General features: G+C 44.5%; 1 protein-coding gene across 13 annotated transcripts; it reads right to left on the bottom strand.

Moving 5' to 3' along the window:
- Window positions 1–405: 405 nt before the first annotated feature.
- LOC127334571 (uncharacterized) lies at window positions 406–8898 on the bottom strand. Of its 13 annotated transcripts, none has more exons than XM_071822669.1 (10): window positions 8389–8898; window positions 7890–7965; window positions 6773–6818; window positions 6339–6473; window positions 5783–5937; window positions 5519–5684; window positions 5294–5373; window positions 5167–5206; window positions 4723–4813; window positions 406–823 (listed from the first exon to the last, which is right to left on the bottom strand). In XM_071822669.1, the coding sequence occupies exons 1-4, from the start codon at window positions 8675–8677 to the stop codon at window positions 6441–6443; spliced, it is 444 nt and encodes a 147-aa protein (XP_071678770.1). In that variant the 5' UTR covers window positions 8678–8898; the 3' UTR covers window positions 406–823; window positions 4723–4813; window positions 5167–5206; window positions 5294–5373; window positions 5519–5684; window positions 5783–5937; window positions 6339–6440. The 13 variants fall into 13 exon arrangements, 11 of the variants coding, with proteins under 11 accessions (XP_071678770.1, XP_071678769.1, XP_071678768.1 ...); XM_071822668.1 differs by having other exon boundaries at window positions 5783–6243; XM_071822664.1 differs by lacking the exon at window positions 6339–6473 and adding an exon at window positions 4937–5002 and having other exon boundaries at window positions 486–823; window positions 8389–8896.
- Between the last annotated feature and the right edge of the window lie 11997 nt (window positions 8899–20895).

Genomic DNA, 20895 nt, shown 5'->3' on the forward strand with positions numbered 1-20895 from the left:
CTCGCATGGCGAATCAGCGGCGGTCCATGCGTATGTTGCGTGCCTCGGTATTTCGGGTACGTTTGGTTTCTATCCAATGCAAGCCTTACCAAAAAAATTGGCAGCCCATGACCGACGGCTGCTCTTTGGTTGGTATCCAATTTTTTGGCTAGCCGGGTCCGCACCCCAGGATACAGTACAGTTTTTGCCAATTCGTTGGCGTTTCCCAGGGCAGCTGATTCCTCCGCCAATAAATTGGTCACTAGATTTAGATGTGCGCCTTGGCGCACGATCCCGTGAAATTTGCTTCAATATACAATTTATATATAAGAATGATGAAAATCAGGTGAAAAATGAAAATACGATTTTTTGATTTTACAGAACAAAGTTGATATGAAAATAGGACAAAGCAGACGAAATCATGAATGGAGCAGTAAACATTTTTTTTTTGTGAATGTAAAAAAAAACTATTTTGGGGCAGTAAACACTTATATACAATCAAGAAAAGAGGAAATAGGGCAATATTTTGGGGCTTGCCATGGCCTGCTGCCCAGTGAACAGTTTGTAAAGTGCTATATTAAGTATCTATAGATATCAACAGTAATAAAACATCAAATGAAAAAAAAACTATTCAATAGGTGAAACACAACATGTCAAAGGTTGTTGGTTGTATAGTCGGACTTCTCCATCAGAATGATGTTTATGACATGCTATCGGAGAGAATGCCACTGTCACTTCTCCCTTTTCCCTTGGTGGGTATGGTGTTGGCTTTGGAAACTGTAGACGGTGAGCGCCGCCTGATCATGACCCTAGTTGGAATCTCACCGATATTCATTGCTTAAACCTGGTAAGAAAGGATGGGAGATTACATTAGCATTGGTAAAAGTTATCAACATTGACATATACATAGACAACGTTTGTAAATCAGGAGCCCGACTTGGCATTTGTTCCCCATCTTTGGTAAACGATTTGGCAATCGCTATATTAATCGTGTATAAAAAAAAAATTGAGTAAGCTATAAATGAAGTAAACAAAATATAGAAATAACCAGTATCCTTGGATTCAATTCTTAAATGGTAATTAGAAAATGAAATGTAAATGAAAATGGTACACTCTTATTTTCCAGATAGACATGTAACAATGTGTTTTGAGGCTGTGTTTCTAAAACTATTAATTTCTCCTAGGCATTGTGTGTGGCGATGGAACAAATAGATACACTCAACTTAGTGAATAAAATGATGGGCCTGGCTCACTTCTAAAAACAGGCAAGCCACAACTTTGCCCTGTTTACTTGGGTTTGTAGACATCCTGAACTTTTCCCTGTTGCACCGACCTAAAACACCAGAGCAGGACCATCTATCGGATTTTTATTGTACAACCCATATCCCTCCTTTTCTGTGCATGCATCAGACACCATTTCTTGAAACAATGGAACCAACAGATTCACCAAAGACTACAGATGGGGTAGGAAAAACAGAAGTTTCAAGGTGGAAGCCTACAACTTTGTGTATTAGTAAGGAATATCGAATCATCAGAACGTTCAAATTATGTGGCCCCAGCTTGCTGAGGAGAATATGTAACAGATGAGTTCCATAAGCCATCAATTCTTGACCTGGAAGACCCTAGGGAGCTTACCAGCTACAACTTTGTGTATTAGTAAGTTAACAATATTAATCTGATTTTAACAATTCAGAATAAAATTTAGATACCATGAAAATCACTTCTGTTCTGAAGGACCCATATCTTCTCTTTCTTAATAGATGGCCCCATTTTCCTGCTCCCACGTTGAGCCACATCACCAGATATCAATAGTAGTCGCCAGGCGCACACCCGATGGCGGCAGACGAAGCGTGTCTCGCGACGCGCACACGCGCACGCACACGAGTACACGACCAGATGCCGGTCCTCGCCAGGCGACGCTCACACGCCCGATGGCCAACGCGCGTGGACCAGGTGCCCGTCCTGGCCAGGCTCCGATGGACGATGGGCCGACACCGGCCCATAACGGGCCGATTCTCTTCATCCTCCGCCGATTCTCTTCGTTCTGCTCGCCTCAACTCTGTCTATCCCATCGATACGCCTCTGCCTCGGCCGCCTAGGGTTCGTCTTCCTCCCCCACCAGCGCCCCGCCTCCGTTCGTCTTCTTCGATCGCCACCTCTCTACATGGGCTGGACCGAGGCATGCCCCACAATTACTCGCTCCACGTTCGTGTGCTGTGAAAAGATCCTTTTCCTTTCGTCTTCCCGTCCGCCGCCCCGATCTCGTCACGACGCCACAAATGCTCTGGAAACCGCCCGATGCAGCCGATCATTCATCATCACTGCCCTGCAAACACGGAAGAAACTGCTCGGATGAACTCAGCAATCGCCGCCTCCATGTTTAAAAAGCTACCGTGTTGCCGTCGACAACCAGTGCGGCCACCTGCTCGCGAAGGTTGCACTCCAGCTCCAAATCTGCTCGATGTTTTGCTTCCCCCGCAATTTGGTTGGATTTTCATTGCATTGTGCCTCCTGATGACTCAAGCCCACTCCGACTCAATCATTCAATTGGATTCCCGATGGTTTGTTGTTGCAGCCGTCGTTGATTTTCCATGGTCCCTAATGTCTCTCCCCACAACGTGGATTTATTTGTTTCGTCGGTTTTATATTTTAGCATGATCTGTTAACTGTATAATGAGCCTGTCATCATCTTTGTAGGTCTGGTCTGAAGAAATATCATCAACAATCCAACTAGGCTATTTCTAGCTGCTGAACTACAAATCGGCTGGGCAGCTACTCGCCTTACAGCATTCGTTGGGCAACTTATCAACAGTTTTTTCGTCAGAATGCCCACTGTGAAGACATTCTACATCTCTGATGCCAGGACATATGCTTTATCTGCGATGACACCTTGCTATCCTGATTTCCTTTTGATATTTGATATACATTCTACATAAGGATGGCGCTTTGGCTGGGCACCAATATGAAATGATATATTTCTACCAATTTAACTACAAAGGCTATTCTGAACTGCCTAGATTGCCTAGCAGATGTTGGATGAAATGGGTGAGGTATCTTTACTCTATTTTTTCATCAGGTGCATTCCCCATATCTCTCTTTTCTGGCTATTGGATTAAGCAATACTTTGATTAAGTTAATGAATTCATTGACTGATTCTAACTCAAGTATGCAATTTATTTTTCCACAAAATAGTATGGGAATAATTTTGCAGTATTAATAATTTTCCGCTTTGCACAAGATATGTATAGCATTGTGAAATATGTACAAGATGGTATGAGCAAGTAAGCTTTGGTTTCAGGTAGAGCTAATCCTTTCTTCTCCCAGACATTTTTCTGATGACATTTCAGTTATTTGTTACATATATGATACAGAGCAAAGAAACTTGGTTTGCTGACAAGTTATCTTATCAGTTGAGGACTTCATGTAACATTTGTGTCATTCAAATGTGGCTGCTGCAAATTGTATTTTTGTATCACACGCCCCTTTAGGTTGAAGTTAGAATGAACGAATGTAATTATCTGCTCCTTTGTAGGATTCTGTTGGTATAGGTTTGTGAAAAGTGATGCTGCACAAGTTGTCTAACCAATTGGACAAACAGAAAAACGGGAGAAAGCAAAAGAAAATGAACTTACTTTACCTGAACATGCATGTATGGTTCTTTTTTCTTCTTGGAGGTATGCTATTCTCTCACTATGACTATATTGCGTTCAGAATTTCATGCTTCTTTCTTCTTCTTGGAGGTATGCTATTCTGTCACTATGACTACATTGCGCTCAGAATTTCAGATATCGTTATTTAGAAGTAATGTTCAGTTATTATAATAAAAAATTAGAAGTAATGATCAGTTGTTAAAATATACCCAGTTTTCTGCACGTAAGTGATGTAGCATCGATGTTTCTGCAGTTGTGAGCAGAGTGTATTACCTTATTACGTAAAACTGTAGTCTTATATCAGGTATATATATGCTTCCTTCTTCATAAGATACGCATGCATGTATATATTTTTTTAATAATGGGTTTGTTTTACTTTCAGATGGAACTGGGCAGTGCCGCTGATCTACTTATTCTCAGTATTGTTATATCTTACATACTAAAAAAGTAGAGAAAACAAAGTAGAAATTTAGATCTTAGATAGGATTATCATTCTATTGTGTATTCTTCTAAAATTCTTTTATTATATTGTTCAAGGGAAAGAAGATTTTATACATGACTTTTGAGAATCATATATCAACTTCATTTTTTTATACCAAAATCAACTTCTCAAATGCAATTTTAAAATCCTCAACTAAATTGTCATTTTCGTCTTTAGCTAATAAATTACGATGTGCAATACAGATTTCCGCAGCAACGCGCGGGGGTATCATCTAGTTAGACTAATGCTTGCAGCCTGCAGTGGACTGGGATTCCCAACCTTTGAATAGATTTTTTAGGCCAAAGCAGATTATTCCCCAAATATCTGAAGGTGACGCAGAACTTATTTATAGATATTCACTAAGTAATATAATGCAACCAACTAACTGCTCCAAAACAATTCAGCCCAGCATGCTACAGAAACTTGTCGTTTCAAAATTTTCGTAACATTCCAGGAAAGTGCCGCGATGCACATAGGCCATTTTGAATCCAGATATAAAGACTCAGAGAAGGAACTAATATAAATACATGATCACCATTATATATAACATAATTGCAAATGGCCAACAAGGGGAATCATGTATGACTCAAACGGGGAAAACAGAGGAATTACCTAGGGAACAGAGCGACGTCAAATGTTAGCTTACATGCGTCTTGGCTGGCTATTAGAACAGATGCACATCGCTTGTTTCCGGAGACCCATCCTGATGTCAGAATAAAACAAAGGATATAATATATACATCATGAATGACCATATTAGGAGAAGACAAAACAAATAGTTGTAGGAAAATAAATTTACATACACTTACATGAGTGGAAGTTCTTACATTGCCACATATTTTGTTCACTAATATAATCAGTAAGAGTGCATCTACGTGCTTACAAAAGAAACACTGAAATAGCAATGTTCGAACCGTAAATTAACATCGGACTCCAGATTTTCATAAACAACTGTGCTCAGTAATCTGACAGTACCCAAATAGCCAATCTAAAAGTGCACAACAATATTTTTTGGAGGAATAGTATGATGTATTCAAGATCCATATGGACCACTTACGTCCACAGAAAGGTAACAAACTGTTCCGTGCCCATCTATTCTGCAAGAGAGGATTTTTATACAAATTAATGCCAACAATACAGTCAGGACAGCATGTAAGTGGAAGATATGCACAAACAGATGCTACCATATCTCTTCCTCCTAGTAAGAATCTTGTTGTTGTTTCTCTCAAAATGGTCATGCAACATGATCTTCGTCCTAGCAGGCCTACAATTCAGCACACACCAGCGACATGATCAATTTTAAAGTGAGCAATTTCATCAAGCTGTGGTGAGGACAAACCCATCTACGAATGAACAAATATATTGACTTCATTGAGAATCAAGTTTTTTCTGTGGAGACTGGAATCTACCTTGGTACAAGCTGGAGCCCAGCATGAGGAAGCCTCCCAAGGATGAAGTTGAGGAGAGGTGGAGGGAGGTCGAGCTTGCAGAGCGGTGGTGCCCAATCCCTACTGATCCAACAATCTACACATGGACCTGACCCCAAATCGCAGTTTGTTCACGACAAATCCACCCCTGCGTCGTCACATCAGGTGCTTAGAGAAAGAGAGTAGGAGGTACGATGGGGAGAGAGAAAGCAGATACAGGGGAGTGAGAGGCCAGGAGTGGCATACCTCGGGCGAGCGCCGATGCTGCCCGTTGCTATGGGGCCGGGGATGGCGGTGGCCTCCCGTGCTCCTCGTGATCCTCCTCACGGGCAGGCCACAAAGGGGAGTTGGCTGGGTGGACCTTGGGGCAGCCGGTTGTTCGTCCGCCGTCCCTGCTGCAGCTGCGCAGCGGATGCCGCCGTGGCCCCATAGAAAACTTTCAAGACCTCGTGAATAAATTAAGATGAAACATAAAGAATCAAAACATGTATGAATTGGGAACTCAATCAAAGAAAATATGAAATCATTCTACAACCATTTATTGTTCATGAACCTGCACCATACAAATGACTAACGTGTATAAATATATTTTTCGATAAAGAGTGTAGAAATATATGGAATCAATTTTCTCGATAAAACAATAGGCAGCCACACCAAGAGCTCCATAAATAAATTTCTGGATCAAATGGCCGGCAGGTATCACAAACCTAATCAAATAAAAAGACACCATGACATGTGAGAACTAAATAGAGGAAAATGACATAAATCATGATTAGGGGGAGATGATTACTAATGTCCTGACCATGTCTTTAAGTCCTGCTGGCCGTGCTCGAGCTGTTGACAGAGACGATATAGGCAAAGAATTCAAATCTGAAGCGAGCGCAGCACAACCAACACGTAGACATCATTTTATCTGTCCATTCTTAACTAAGCATCTCTTCTCAACAACAACAAGAAACATGCGAAAGAACACGAAACCAAATATGAACAAAACTAAGCAGGAGAAAAAGCACACCACGTGTATTGGCACTTGTCAAGATTACACATGGTTTGCACCTCACAAAGTTTTGGTGAGGAATACAAGGGTTCCAAACTGAACATTTACAGCAAAAACAAAAGCACCACTGGCTAGAAAATGCATCAGATTTAACATGCCATTAAATAGAACAGGTAACAAATTCAAGTATATAAAATAGATCAACACGTGGAGATCTGAAGCAGGGAAAGAGATTTTACCTGACAGGTAGATGGGCACAACAACCAACCCACAGCAGTAGATAGCCTGAAACAAACAACAATGGCAAACAACATATCAGAAGGTAGACATGAAAAGACCATAAAACAGTTCTCGACCCTTCTATTTAATTATTCTGTGTAACTGAAACAAACAACACTGGCTTTTATTACATCACATGGAAAACAAAGAAAATACAGCAGACATGTCTAATCTCCAGACTAAGCAACGCTATTCAGCAAATTTTATAATATCCAAAACTCCACATATTTTAGGGCTTCTTAATAAACACAATCGCTGGCACGTCCTGTGATGCGGAATCAAAGATAAAATACCACCATCACTAATAACAGCAGTCTCTACGCTTCTTACAGGATATACTAATTCACTGGGCACAGAAAAACAGTAACTATTCAGATGGGGTTCCAAACCTAGTTGGGCCACCATGAGTATTTATGGTAGTTTCTTTCTAACATGGTATATATCAATTCACCGGTCAAGAAACACTAACTACCAAACTGGGGTTCCAAGCTAATCCCCAGAAATCCAAAAAACCGATCTACCATAGCAAGCTAATACACACAGGTATTTCTTGAGAAAAATAACTGAAAGTGCTAGCATCAAAGAACAGTACCGGCATACAGTTGAGAAAGTTGTATTGGATAAACAAGAGCGTATATCTGGCTAGAGAAAAGATGTAGGTTCATATAGAAAAGATCTAAACCTATTACTTGTGTAAGCTCACAATAAAGGACAGTTTGATCTGCAGAGCTGAGCTGCTTGTCTGTTAAGTGACCACGAGAAACAACTGCAAGCCTATGGCACGGCACCAAAACAGAGAGCTGTACGAATACTCATTTCACTAATTGCTGGTTAAATTAAGTAAACATATTTTGCCATTAGAAAATCAGCCAATGTTTGACATGCCCAGACTTATAAAATGATTGGCTTGCAGTATCTATACAAATCTGCCCGTGAAATCTTAAGGATGCTATTATGAGCCAGCATACTTCTGCAGCATCGCTAACAAGGCAAAACACGGAAAGAGCTAACATGCCGTATACCAAATTCATACAGGCGCGGACAAGAACGCAGAGGTAGCTGAAACAGAGGACTCACCAAGAACGCAGTTGGACAACAGATCGACCAGAGCGGCCGCGGCCAACCGATGCGGCAATCCTAGGGCGACGACGACCTGCAAAGACAGAACACAGAGCCGAGTTAAATCACATCAGGGGGCAAGGCGTAAGCCAAGAACACACGAGAAAAAACATAGGCGAGGAGAGGACCCCAGCAAATAAGAAGAAGAACCTAAAAGAGCCAAACAGAAACCCACCCAGATTCGTGAAAAGGAGGACATGGTCAAGCGCGGCCAAGAAGAGAAACAGGAAGATGCCAAATTTTTATGGGAAAAGCATCGACCGGCAACAGAACGGAAGGGTCCAAAAAAGATGAAGCGGGATCAGATCTGGGGAGGAACGAGGAGACGATTGATTGGCACCGCGGGCACAGCCAAAAAGAGGCCAAATCAAAGCCGACGAACAAACAAGCTAAATTTGTGAGCGCAACAAAATAAATCCCCATCGACGAAGCAAAAGCTCAACTTAATCAAACCCACGGGAGAACGCCGCCGTGGCAGCGCCGGCCACGGCCGAAGGCGTGGACCGCGTGGATGTGGCGGAGGACGGCTGATCTGCAGGCTGTAGCTTGCAAACGACGAGATGAAGAAGCGAGGATGGCGAGGGCGAAGCGGAAGCAGCGAGAGGAAAGTGAGACGGGCGGCCAAAGAAACCTCGCAGCGCCGACAATATCTTGCGGCACTTCCTCCCTCTCGCCACGACGGCCAACTCGTCCGGCTCCATCCGCCCGCCGCTCGATGTCATCGCGCCGCCGGCCTCCTGGCCCATCTCTCCTCCGGTAAAGGGGGGCTCCAGAGAAGGACTTTGTGGAGGAGGAGCGGCTGGCGACGGGGATGGCGCCGGCTGGGCACGGCTAGCGACGGGATCGGGGAACGGCGACGTGGCTCGATGGCGCGCGGCCTGCGTGGACAGGAAGGGGCAGCCGCCATTGGTGAGGATGAGACGTGCACGGGGATTGGGGGAAAGTGGGCTAGGGTTTTCTCCGTGGGATGCTGCCTTTTATACCAACACCGCTGAAATACCGAAAATACCCTGCGGGGTGGAGATTCACTGCCCAATGCCAATTCACACCGATAGAATCCCATTCGTAGTGGCTGACATGCGGGGCCGGCAAAGATGGGGCCCACATGCAGCCGGAGGCGGGTAACAATTGGTCGTTGCATGGGGTTAGCTAGTAGATTCTGAGCCAGAAATCAACGGCTGAGATTCGTCGCAAAGAAGATCCAACGGCTCACGTGCGAGGATCGCTGTGAGTCCCCCTATGGGGGGCATCTATTATATCTCTTAATGCCCGCAAATTGGTCAGGCGCATCTGGGCATAAACCAAACGGACCCTTCGTTTCCGCCAAATCGAGATTCCCCGCCTAGGCTGGGTTTTTTTTTTGAACAGGGGTAGGGTTCGAAGACCCTAGAAGTTGCTTATATTAAATTTTACAGAAAAACCCCTACAGATCGGGGAGATTCTGGATGAGGACTGGACTTTTGCAGAAAAGACCCCAAGCAAGAAAATGGAAAAAGTGATCATGTCCTTCAAGCTCCGCACCGCATCTGGTGGAAGTCACCATCGAGTTGCTCCGCCATAGAACGGACACCGGCGCCGGGGACAAACCACTTGGTCCGGCGTCGTGGCGGAAGCGGTAGATCTTCCCCTCGGACTTCTTGGTCTCTGGGAAGTAGAGGACGAGGAGGGTCGCCTTTCGACCATGAGATGCAGAGGCAAGGCGGTGGGAGCCGCCGGCTTCAGTCCTCTACTGAGGAACTCCTGAGACGAGAGCATGGAGGCTCTCCGGCACAGCAGATGATCCTCGCCGATGCGTCGCACGAGGTTGGAGGGGCCGCCCTTCGGCCAAGGAGTACGGCGACAACGACGCCGTGGTAGACCTTCGGCGAGAAGCAGATTTGCTCCCCTGCTGCAGATGTGGTAGCCTGTCGGAGGCAGCAAGCAACCATTCCTCCCTCTCGCCACACGGGCGAGGAAGAAGAAGCAGCTTGTCACTGCACCTCTGGCCACCAGATCCGCCAGAACCAGTCTTATTTACGGAGATCTTCATCTCCCTCCGCCACCACACCTTCGGCTCCGACCGCCGGAGCTCCATGAGGTCGAGGAAGAAGACGATGCAGTGCCAGATCCGGCTGCTTGGATCCGCCACCTCTCTCCCGGCATCAACGCCATACGCCACGCAGGACCATAGGCTAAACCTAGTACTACTAATATATACTCCGGCACCTTCTCCTCTCCATCTCCGGCCGGCTATTCTGGCGGAGAGGAGGAAGGAGCGGCCCGGTGAGGAGGTGAGGGAGAGCAGGTACTGTAGCTGGACGAGAGCGAGTTGGGGGGGGGGGGGGATGAGCTCGATGTGGACCCTGCCTAGGCTGGTAGATCTTGCTTTTGACATAATGAGTGCGTGTCTTCAGCTTGCGCGGGGCAGAATTGGTGGAGAGGCTGATGAAGCTCCAAACCGAGAACGACGAAGAGGAGGTCGTGCTCTTGCTCTTGGAGAATCATGTGTGCAACCAGGAGGAGGAATTGCTAATCGCGAATATGACTGGATTGGATGCAATTGGTACCAAGTATTGGGCTACGGATATCTTGCAAACCAGGAGTGCCTGGGAGGCCTACATTGATTCGATGAATCTTACACTGCAGTTTAGAACTATCTAGCGGCTGTATGGAGACTTCTATGTTCAGATAAAAATTCGGTTAACTACAAACACTGTACGATATGCATATCCGGCAGAACAGAAACAGAAAATTCGGTTTTGTCGTACAGATTTACGGAAGGATACTGCTGAGGATCCTTCCCTGAGCGCCACGTGTCCATTTTTAGGCAAAAATCCTGATGTTGCTTGGTCGCAGCAAAAAAGTCCCCGCTTTTGCTTCATTGAAGCAAAAAACGGTTCGTTTAAAAATAGAAGGAGAGTTGCTGGAGACTCATTTGAACTTTGCTTCGTCGCAGCAAAAAAATCTCCCGCTTTTGCTTCATTGAAGCAAAAAACGGTTGGAGAGTTGTTGGAAACTCATTTAGACTTTACCTCGTCGTAGCAAAAAAAACCTCCCGCCAAAAAAGGTTCGACTAAAACAGAAGGTGAGTTCCCGGAGACTCGCCGGAGCACCATACTTCGCCGGAGACTCGTCGGAGACCTTGTAGAAAAAAATTAGTCCTATTGTAGTTGAACTAACCTCGCCGGAGATCTTGTAGCAACAATTTTATACTAAAGTAGCAATATTGTAGACCATTTGTAGCAAAAGTTTTACACTATTGTAGCATAGTCATCTACTCCTCGTCGGTGCACCGCCGACATCATCCGAACTCCGTCTGGCAGCACTGTGAATTTCTTACAGCACCGCCACTAAATGTTGGTAGCACTGCCGCTGATAGTTTGCAGCACTGATGGTAGCACCGTTATGCCACTTGGCAGCGTCATTGTTGTGCCATGGCAGCACCGCCATGCTACCTTGGCAGCAAACACTGTCGTGTGGTGGCAGCACCCGCCTTGCAAGCCCTTGTAGCATTGCCGCCATATCTTTGCAGCAATGTCGCTCATCATCCATAGCAACGTCAACATACCTTTGCAGCATAACTGCATCCAAATGGTAGCACCGGCGGTCGCTGCATGTAGCATCGGCGTTGGTCACTTGCAGCACCGGCGACAGGGTGGTGGCGCCGGAAGCACCACTTGTAACAGCGGAGTTTAGGAACGTAGCACCGCGAATTGACCTTTGCAGCTACAACGGCGGACTTGTAGAAACGCCAGCGGCGGGTTTCACTAGAGACTCGCCCTGGGCTTGCAGCAGCAATGACGAGCTTGAAGCACTGTGCATCCGCCATGAAGCTCCAGCGTAGCTCTGCCGCGAGCTGCAGTCGCCGCCGAAGAGCTCGTCTAAATAGTAGCGTAGCATGGCCTTTAAATCCTCTGATCCGGCCTTGTACCAAGTGGTGTAGGTTTTGTAGGAGAGGGTGTTGCAAGCCTGCAAGTCACGAACATATAAGCCTTGTGCGTGCGGATAAGGCTTGTGCGGTAGGTGTTGATACACGTGGGTGGGACCCATCCTCTAGGCCAGGAAAAAGAAGACCACACTATTGGGGGCATCCTACGACGCCGCGCCCGGAGGCTGCGAACGCGCGAGCCTCCGACAGATATGCAGCCTTTTCCTTTACGGAATTTTGTACTGCCGCGATGTTTTTGGAGCCACACAAAACCGATGCGGTACACCGCATTCGCGTTGCGGATTGGCGGGATGCGGTATCTGTTAGAGATATTCTTAGTATCGGTTAGACAAAGAAGAAAATATCCACCGTACCGGTGGGCTCTAGCTTATGGCCCAAAAGCAGTTTAAAACATTGTGAGCATTTCAGGCTGCTCTTGCAATGTCGACCCACCGCCGGTTGCCACAGCAGAAGGTGAGATGAATGCACTTGGACAAGAGAGCAAGAGGCCAAGCAAAGAAGCCGATGACATGGACCAAACCTCTGTGAACAGAAACCAGGAAAAAAATGGCCTTTCTTCAACGCATCAAATGAACAGGATGCAAATCGGGAATGAAATCATAGGGAAGAGCATGACAGACTGTGGCCGTTGAAGCGCAGCAAAGGCCAACTCTGTAGCTGGGATGAATGCTGACGGGGAAACATGCACTCCCTATGAAACGAGTGGCTGACGAAGATAACCGTGACGTAACGATGGGCTAAAAGATTCCTGCGCTCATGGCGTGGTGTGGGCCGGTGGTGGCCTCCGGCGATTCGGAATCTCGATATTTTGCCTTTGGTGCCGGGCCCGTCCATCAGATGGGGCTGCCGGATAGCGAGATGTCTGACGGAACTGGATACACTACCTCCGCATCGAGGTGACCGTGTCAGATGTTTTTCCAGTGTCACTTGTGGCAGACCATTTAATATTAGACACGATCCTATAATCTATAAAATATACTCCATTCGTTTTCGTACGGAAATAATTGTTGAATTTAATATTATACACGATCCTAATCTATAAAATATACTTCCTTCGTTTTTGTTCTAGATTTGTCTAGATGCATACTCCCTTCATTCTAATAAATAATTGTTCTAATTTCGTGTGCTTTTTCTTTAACTAAGAATTGCTCTAAAAAATGTAAAGATTGTTGTTCTAAAATTAGTATCCAGTTCAAAATAGATACTTTTTGGGCAATTATTTTGAAGCGGAGTAAGTACCATTAAAAAAATACTTTTTAATATGAATATAACGATACTAATTGTGTAGATTATAATGAAGATTTTGTTGTTCAAATTTTTAGTCGAAGTTCGTCTTAAAATACGTGTATGTTTTATTCATCGAAACGGAAATAGTATTATGTAAATACGTTTTAGCACATAGATAAATGTGAATCTTGGAAAATTCACGACGGTTATTTCTGAACCCGTTCGGTTCGAAAATAAGCATGTACAATCGCATGTAACTAGGTAGGGAAAAATAACATGTTATACAATGAATTATATCGTAACGTTATCCCTTATAGTCACGATCAAAAAGAAAATAATGTTTTTTGCAAGAAACTCCCTTTTTTGCGAGTGCAAGAAAGATCTGGATCTATTTCATGAGTTTACAAGAAGTACAAAGCACCTTAAACATAATAAAAATATATCCAGATCCTTGGACCACCCAAACACCACTACTTCCGCCAGGGTGAGTCGTCGACACGTCGCTGTTATCGCTCTCTTACTAGAGCCGACATGAAGTTTTTTTATGCCAGATGGAAAATCTTCGTGCACATGCCCCTAAGAACCAGTGCTCAAGAGCCGAAGTCATCGCCATTGAACTCTTAAATTGATCTGAAATTTCTAACAGGAAACCTATAGTACACGTAAACTAGACGAGATCCACCACCCGAGGGAAGCGGCAACCAGATGAAACTCCGCCCTCCTCAACGCAACCGACGTGATCACCGCCGACAAAGGGCGACTATACTTTCTTTTTGTCCCGCACAACGTCGCCATAGGCACCATAACAACAATGTCATTCACTAGTAGGGAAAAGGCTATAGAGGCACGCTGATTGGAAGTGCAGCTATATGAACGCACATGACAACTATTAGTAGCTGCAGACCAGAAACACGCACACGACTGGTGTGATTGTACTAGTAGGGGAGAGGAGAGAAGGGCATGCGACTACTAGGTGGGATATGGCTACACTCGGGTCCAAAAGGGACCTGCGTAAAGCGGTAATGGAGGCACGCGACTGTATCGCATGTCCCTTTGCTCGCCCGCTTCCAATATATTTGGCTGGTAGGATGCGAGTGACCCAAAATAGTGGTTTGAATTTTGACCCATGACTACTAACCCCTTATTGGTAGCGAGCTAAATTTTGACCCGTGACTACAAATTTCTAGGATTTTCAGCCCCTGTCGCCTTTTCAATTTTGAAAAATATAAAAAATGGTAGAAAGTTTAAATTTCAGAGTCCTTCGAGATGGCCATGTGTTATGGGTTATAGTTGTTAGGAAAACTAATAAACATGAATTTCGACATATTATGTAAAGTTACATCATCTTTCGGAAAATGGCTCTCGAGGTCGCATACGACCTTCGATGATAAAGTATTGTATATGAAAATAAATATGCAAAAAAGTTACATCTTTGAATTTTAGATTCCTCAAATTCAAAAATAAAACTAGAGTTTTCAGAGGATTTAGATTTTGATGCAAAAAAAATCTAAATCCTATTTTTTTGTAAAAAATCCTCCTATTTAATCTCACTTTTCCCTCTTTCTCGACTCCTTCTCCACCTTCTCCCCTCCTCATGTTCCCCTTCTTCACCTTATTTCCCTCCTCATATTTCCCTTCTCCATCTTTGCCCCAAACACGACCACCACCTCCGGTGATCACCTCTTCTTCGGCGACCACCTCTTCTTAGGCGACAAGTACACCTTCACTCCGGCAACGGCGACCACCTCTGACGCCCTGCTGTGACGCCCACCTCCGGCGACTTGCTCGATCCTCTCCTAGATCTCATCAATACCACAAAGAGGTGTCATGGACTCGATGGTTTTTTATTTTTAGGGTGTTTTGTATAAAATCACGTCAACAACTCGACACTAGTCCAAGCTTTTTTAAAAAATTGCAAAAGAAAAATACACTCGCAGCCAACCGGACATGCGCATGCTACTAGTATATAATTGGTAGCGCGCCAAGTTTGACACGTGATTGGTACCTGGACTACCGGTTGCGTGCAAGGTGGGCACACGTGTCAACACCCGGATTTTTAAGTCCAGATGCCTATTATGCCATTCCTCGCAATCCCAGGAATATTGTTTTTGCGAGACATAATAGATTGATATCACAACACATCATTCATTACATACCATAATCGTCTTACAAATAAAGGATCACATGATCCAGTCTCATTACAATAATAGATGATCCACTGATCAATTACAAAACACATAGCGGAAGCGAAGTAGCGTAGTAGTAGTCCATCTATTCCACAGGCAACTGTTGACGTCAGGAGTGGTCCTAGTTGTCGTAGACGTCCTGCTGTCCTTCTTCCGGGTTCTGATACTCCTCTTCATAGTCTGGCCATTTGAATAGCCAGGGACACAGCCATGAGTATTTTAAAGTACTCGCAAACTAATACTAAGGTAAATACTATCAACTATAGTAAGGGGGTTCTAAGCTCTAGTTTCATTTCCATAAAGCCAGTTTTATTTCATAAGCACTTTAATAATCAAAACCTCTTTATTTGCTTAACTCAAGTGGAAACATTAGTGTCATTCCCACAACTCAGTTGTGATTCAAAGTCAAAATCACCTTTCAATTCAAGTCACAAGTCACCATTCGTATTTTTAGAAAAGTTCTGATGACGGAACAGTATGGCCTTTCCAACTGTCCATGACCGCGGACGCGGCTATTCGAATAGGTTAAACTCTGCAGAGGCTGTACACTTGTGCCACAACAATTGCAATAGTTCGTCAGGGATAACTGACCCTGATTTATCGTACGCAGTACACGAACTACCAATCCTAAGATTTCATTTACATACCCTAGTATAGGCACCTCTCCCCATGAGTTTGGCCTCCCGGTGAGAGCAAACCGCCAACCCGGGAACTGCACAGGGCTTGGGTAGGACATTCACCTCATTTCACGTCATTTCACTTTCAATGGAGGCAGCCTCGGCATAACCCCTATGATGCTTGTTCAGAGGGAACCCATACTAAAATACATAAGTTTCCAGTCAAGCCTTACCCAGATTCAGGTATTGTGGGGGTACTTAAGAATTGGAAATGGTATCGCATCCGAACCCAACCATCAGTTTTATAAAATTCACCAAGTCATTCACCAGTCATATTCACCTTCAAAATCTCTCAATAGAATGACTCTTCATTCCAAGGTTTTCAAAGTCATTTCATTTCACAAGTTCCCAACTAGAGTAGTTACTTTGAATCTTTAGCACTAGCAACTAGTTATGAGGGGTGCTAAATATCTTGGAGCTTGCTAGGCTAAATGTGATGCTCTTGTACTACTCCATAACTAAACCAAGTGAATCATAAATCAAAAAGTAACTTTGATACATAAAATTTAATAAAGCTTGCAAAGTAAAAACTTGGGATAGGACCATTATGCATAAAGTAAAAGGTAATGGTGCCTTGCTCTTGTAGAGCTTTGCATTATTCTAGTTTGCATTGGTAATAGCTTGTCTTGATTGGTGAGGTGATCAAAGTTTTCTTTTTCTTCCTCTTGGTAGAAAACCTCCTCCTCTTGATAATCTCCGGTACTAGCGTCTATAAACGAATACGAGGATACAATCACAAAACAACACTTAAGTAGACTTAATTAGCCTTAATGGCTCACACAAATGATCTAGCATCACTACTTAATATTTATCCAAAATTATGCTAAGGTTTCCTTACTTAGTATTAGAGAAATAATTTCCTCTCATTGAAATGTGAATTAGGGTTTCTCTTTAGTTCTTTGGAGAAATAAATTCCTCTCATTGAATCTTCTTAAGATTTAATCTCCTCAATTCATAAAGGTGGGATCACATGTTGACCAAGGTCAACACTTCACACTTATTATTTGAGAAACATGATTTAAATGAGATTCATCATCTCATGTGATTTAAATACTATTTTGATTTAAGTTCCACAAGTGAGCAAGTATGAGACCATGCAACCAAGGTCATCACCTCACTTCAAGTTACTTTGGAAGATGATTTAAATGAGGTGCTACTCCTCATAGATTTGAAATCCTAAAATTTGGAATGGTTTAAATGGGCTAGTTATTGACTACATAGCCAATATTTTGCTCTAGCCCATGATCATACAAAGTAACCATGTGATATTTTTACATAAACAATTAGAGTTTGTGAAATTTGAATTATGAGAGGTGGAATCACCTCAAAATTCAATATGGTTGAATTTCTAGATTTATTTGAATTCTGAAAACTCTCTGAATTGTTATTTTTGCTATTCAAATTCTACAATAGTTCTAGGGTTCAAACCAGTGGGATTAGCTAGATCATTTCATAAGCTTTCTAGAAAATTTTAAATCACCAAATTTGGACTTGTAGATTTGAAACTATTTGAATTCTAGCAAAGGATCAGTATTTGAATTGAAACTAAAGTAATTTATCTGAATTTGAATTATGGGCCTAGGCGGGAAAGGAGAAGGGCCAGAACGAGGGAAAACGAACTGGGCTGGCCCAGTAACGCTTCAGCGCGCCGTGGGCCAACCGACAGGGTGGGACATACTCGTCAGCGACTGTTAACAGCTGAAACGGTACCTTTTAACGTGGGCTGCGCAATTAGAAGTTGATCCAACGGTTGATCGTCGTCGTCGTCGACGAGAGGGAGGTGCTGGCACGGCGGAGGTAGGGGGTCGGCGGTGAGCTGGGGCTCCGGCGATCAACGGCGTCGATGCACGGCGGCGTTGCGGATGACGGCTGTTCATCTGGTACCGGCGGTGACTCCAATGGTGGCGGCAATCGTCGTCTTCTTCTTCAGCACCGCCGCGGACTCCAGCGAGCAATTGACGAGCTACGGTGTAAATTGGAGAGGGAAAGTGGGTCGAGGAGATCAAGGAGAAGGAGGGAAGCAAGTTTGGTGTGGAGAAGAAGGCGCGGGAGAGGCTCTATTTATAGTTGCGCGTGTGTGTTGTGGGTACCCGTGGAGGTCCTCCATGGCGCCGGCGATTCAAGCGGCTAAGGGGCAAGGTAGGGTGCGCAGGGGGTAGGCGACGTCTAGGCGAAGCTAATGAGCTTGACGACACAGAGAGAGGTGGTATGAGGCGTGCTGGCGACGTTGGAGTGCTTGCAGTACCGTGGCGGCAGGGGTTTGATCATGGCGACGGCGACGGTGCACGCGCGGCCAATGGCGTTTGTCTGGGAGGGTTCTGGTGTGGTGTAGGGTGCGCGTGCGCGAGGAGAGAGGGAGAGAAGGACAGACGCGACCAGGCGAGGCAAGGTACTGGCGCGTCCAGGGCAGTGTGCATGCGCGCGCTGGCGTGCCCTGGCGTGGTGATCGCGATCGAGTTAGGGTAATGGCGTGCTCCTTTGGTCCAGAGACCATGTCTAGCTTGCTTTGCAGAGTGAGAGAGGCTAGTTTGGCAAGGTTCTGTGGAGAGGGGAGAACCAGGGTAGGGTTTGACATGGTGAGGTCAATCATGGCCGGCATGAGCTTGCTTTGATCATGCCAAGCCCTGTACTGTGGTACCCTTGCCTTGCTGTGATGCAGAGGTGTGAGGAGGGTTCAATGATGGCCAGGGTAAAGTGGGTTTAGGCTAAAAACCAGTGGTTAATAGGATGTGTGCCAAAGTTGAAATGTTGCCTGCAAGGTGTTTGATGAATTGGCCGCATGAAACTTTTGGTCAAATTTTGAAATTCTTTTTGGTGAAGTTGATTCAAATATTCAAAGGAGTAGAATGGTGGTGGTGGTGGTCAAAATGGTGCTGGTTTGAGATTTCAAAATGGGGCTAATCTTCTCTTTGTTTCAAAGTCTCCACTTGTCATCTCTATTCTGGTCAACCTAGGCAGAGTCAACCATGATGGTCAACACCAAAGATGTTTGATACGCGTACAGCACGCGTCCGTTGGGAACCCCAAGAGGAAGGTGTGATGCGTACAGCAGCAAGTTTTCCCTCGGTAAGAAACCAAGGTTATCGAACCAGTAGGAGCCAAGAAGCACGTGAAGGTTGATGGTGGCGGAGTGTAGTGCGGCGCAACATCAGGGATTCCGGCGCCAACGTGGAACCTGCACAACACAATCAAAGTACTTTGCCCCAACGTAACAGTGAGGTTGTCAATCTCACCGGCTTGTTGTAACAAAGGATTAGATGTATAGTGTAGATGATGATGATGTTTGCAAAGAACAGTAAGAACGAGTATTGCAGTAGATTGTATTCGATGTAAAAGAATGGACCGAGGTCCACAGTTCACTAGTGGTGTCTCTCCAATAACAAATAGCATGTTGGGTGAACAAATTACAGTTGGGCAATTGACAAATAAAGAGGGCATAACAATGCACATACATGTCATGATGAGTAGTGTGAAATTCAATTGGGCATTACGACAAAGTACATAGACCGTTATCCAGCATGCATCTATGCCTAAAAAGTCCACCTTGGGGTTAGCATCCGCACCCCTTCCAGTATTAAGTTGCAAACAACAGACAATTGCATTAAGTATGGTGCGTAATGTAATCAACACAAATATCCTTAGATAAAACATTGATGTTTTATCCCTAGTGGCAACAGCACATCCACAACCTTAGAACTTTCTGTCACTGTCCCAGATTAAATGGAGGCATGAACCCACTATCGAGCATAAATACTCCCTCTTGGAGTTACAAGTATCAACTTGGCCAGAGCCTCTACTAGCAACGGAGAGCATGCAAGATCATAAACAACACATAGATGATAGATTGATAATCAATATAACATAGTATTCCATATTCATCGGATCCCAACAAACGCAACATGTAGCATTACAAATAGATGATCTTGATCATGTTAGGCAGCTCACAAGATCGAACAATGATAGCACAATGAGGAGAAGACAACCATCTAGCTACTGCTATGGACCCATAGTCCAGGGGTGAACTACTCACACATCACTCCGGAGGCGATCATGGCGATGAAGAGTCCTCCGGGAGATGATGCCCCTCTCCGGCAGGGTGCCGGAGGCGATCTCCTGAATCCCCCGAGATGGGATTGGCGGCGGCGTCTCTGGAAGGTTTTCCGTATCGTGGCTCTCGGTATTGGGGTATTCTCGACGAAGGCTTCTTATAGGCGGAAGGGTAGGTTTAGGGGAGACACGAGGGGCCCACACAACAGGGCGGCGCGGCCCCACCCTTGGCCACGCGGCCCTGGCGTGGCGTCGCCTCGTCGCCCCACTTCGTAATCCTTTCGGTCTTCTGGAAGCTTCGTGGAAAAATAAGACCCTGGGCGTTGATTTCGTCCAATTCCGAGAATATTTCCTTCGTAGGATTTCTGAAACCAAAAACAGCAGAAAACAGCAACTGGCTCTTCGGCATCTTGTCAATAGGTTAGTGCCGGAAAATGCATAAATATGACTTAAAGTGTGTACAAAACATGTGAGTATCATCATAAAAGTAGCATGGAACATAAGAAATTATAGATACGTTTGAGACGTATCAAGCATCCCCAAGCTTAGTTCCTACTCGTCCTCGAGTAGGTAAACGATAACAAAGATAATTTCTGAAGTGACATGCTATCATAATCTTGATCAATACTATTGTAAAGCACATGAGATGAATGCAGCGATTCGAAGCAATGGTAAAGACAATGAGTAAACAACTGAACCATATAGCAAAGACTTTTCATGAATAGTACTTTCGAGACAAGCATCAATAAGACTTGCATAAGAGTTAACTCACAAAGCAATAAATTCATAGTAGAAAGCTTTGAAGCAACACAAAGGAAGATATAAGTTTCAGCGGTTGCTTTCAGCTTCAACATGTATATCTCATGGATAATTATCAACATAAAGCAATATAACAAGTG

Source organism: Lolium perenne, chromosome 6 (genome assembly GCF_019359855.2).
Source record: "Lolium perenne isolate Kyuss_39 chromosome 6, Kyuss_2.0, whole genome shotgun sequence".
Classification (NCBI taxonomy): domain Eukaryota; kingdom Viridiplantae; phylum Streptophyta; class Magnoliopsida; order Poales; family Poaceae; genus Lolium; species Lolium perenne.

Coding starts and splice junctions, on each gene's coding strand:
- LOC127334571 (XM_071822666.1), bottom strand. CDS start 8,677: ATGGGCCAGGAGGCCGGCGGCGCGATGACATCGAGCGGCGGGCGGATG. Junction 6,819..7,889: donor GTTGTCCAACTGCGTTCTTG/GTGAGTCCTCTG, acceptor TGTTTGTTTCAG/GCTATCTACTGCTGTGGGTT. Junction 5,938..6,772: donor TGTGCCCATCTACCTGTCAG/GTAAAATCTCTT, acceptor TCCGCTGCGCAG/CTGCAGCAGGGACGGCGGAC.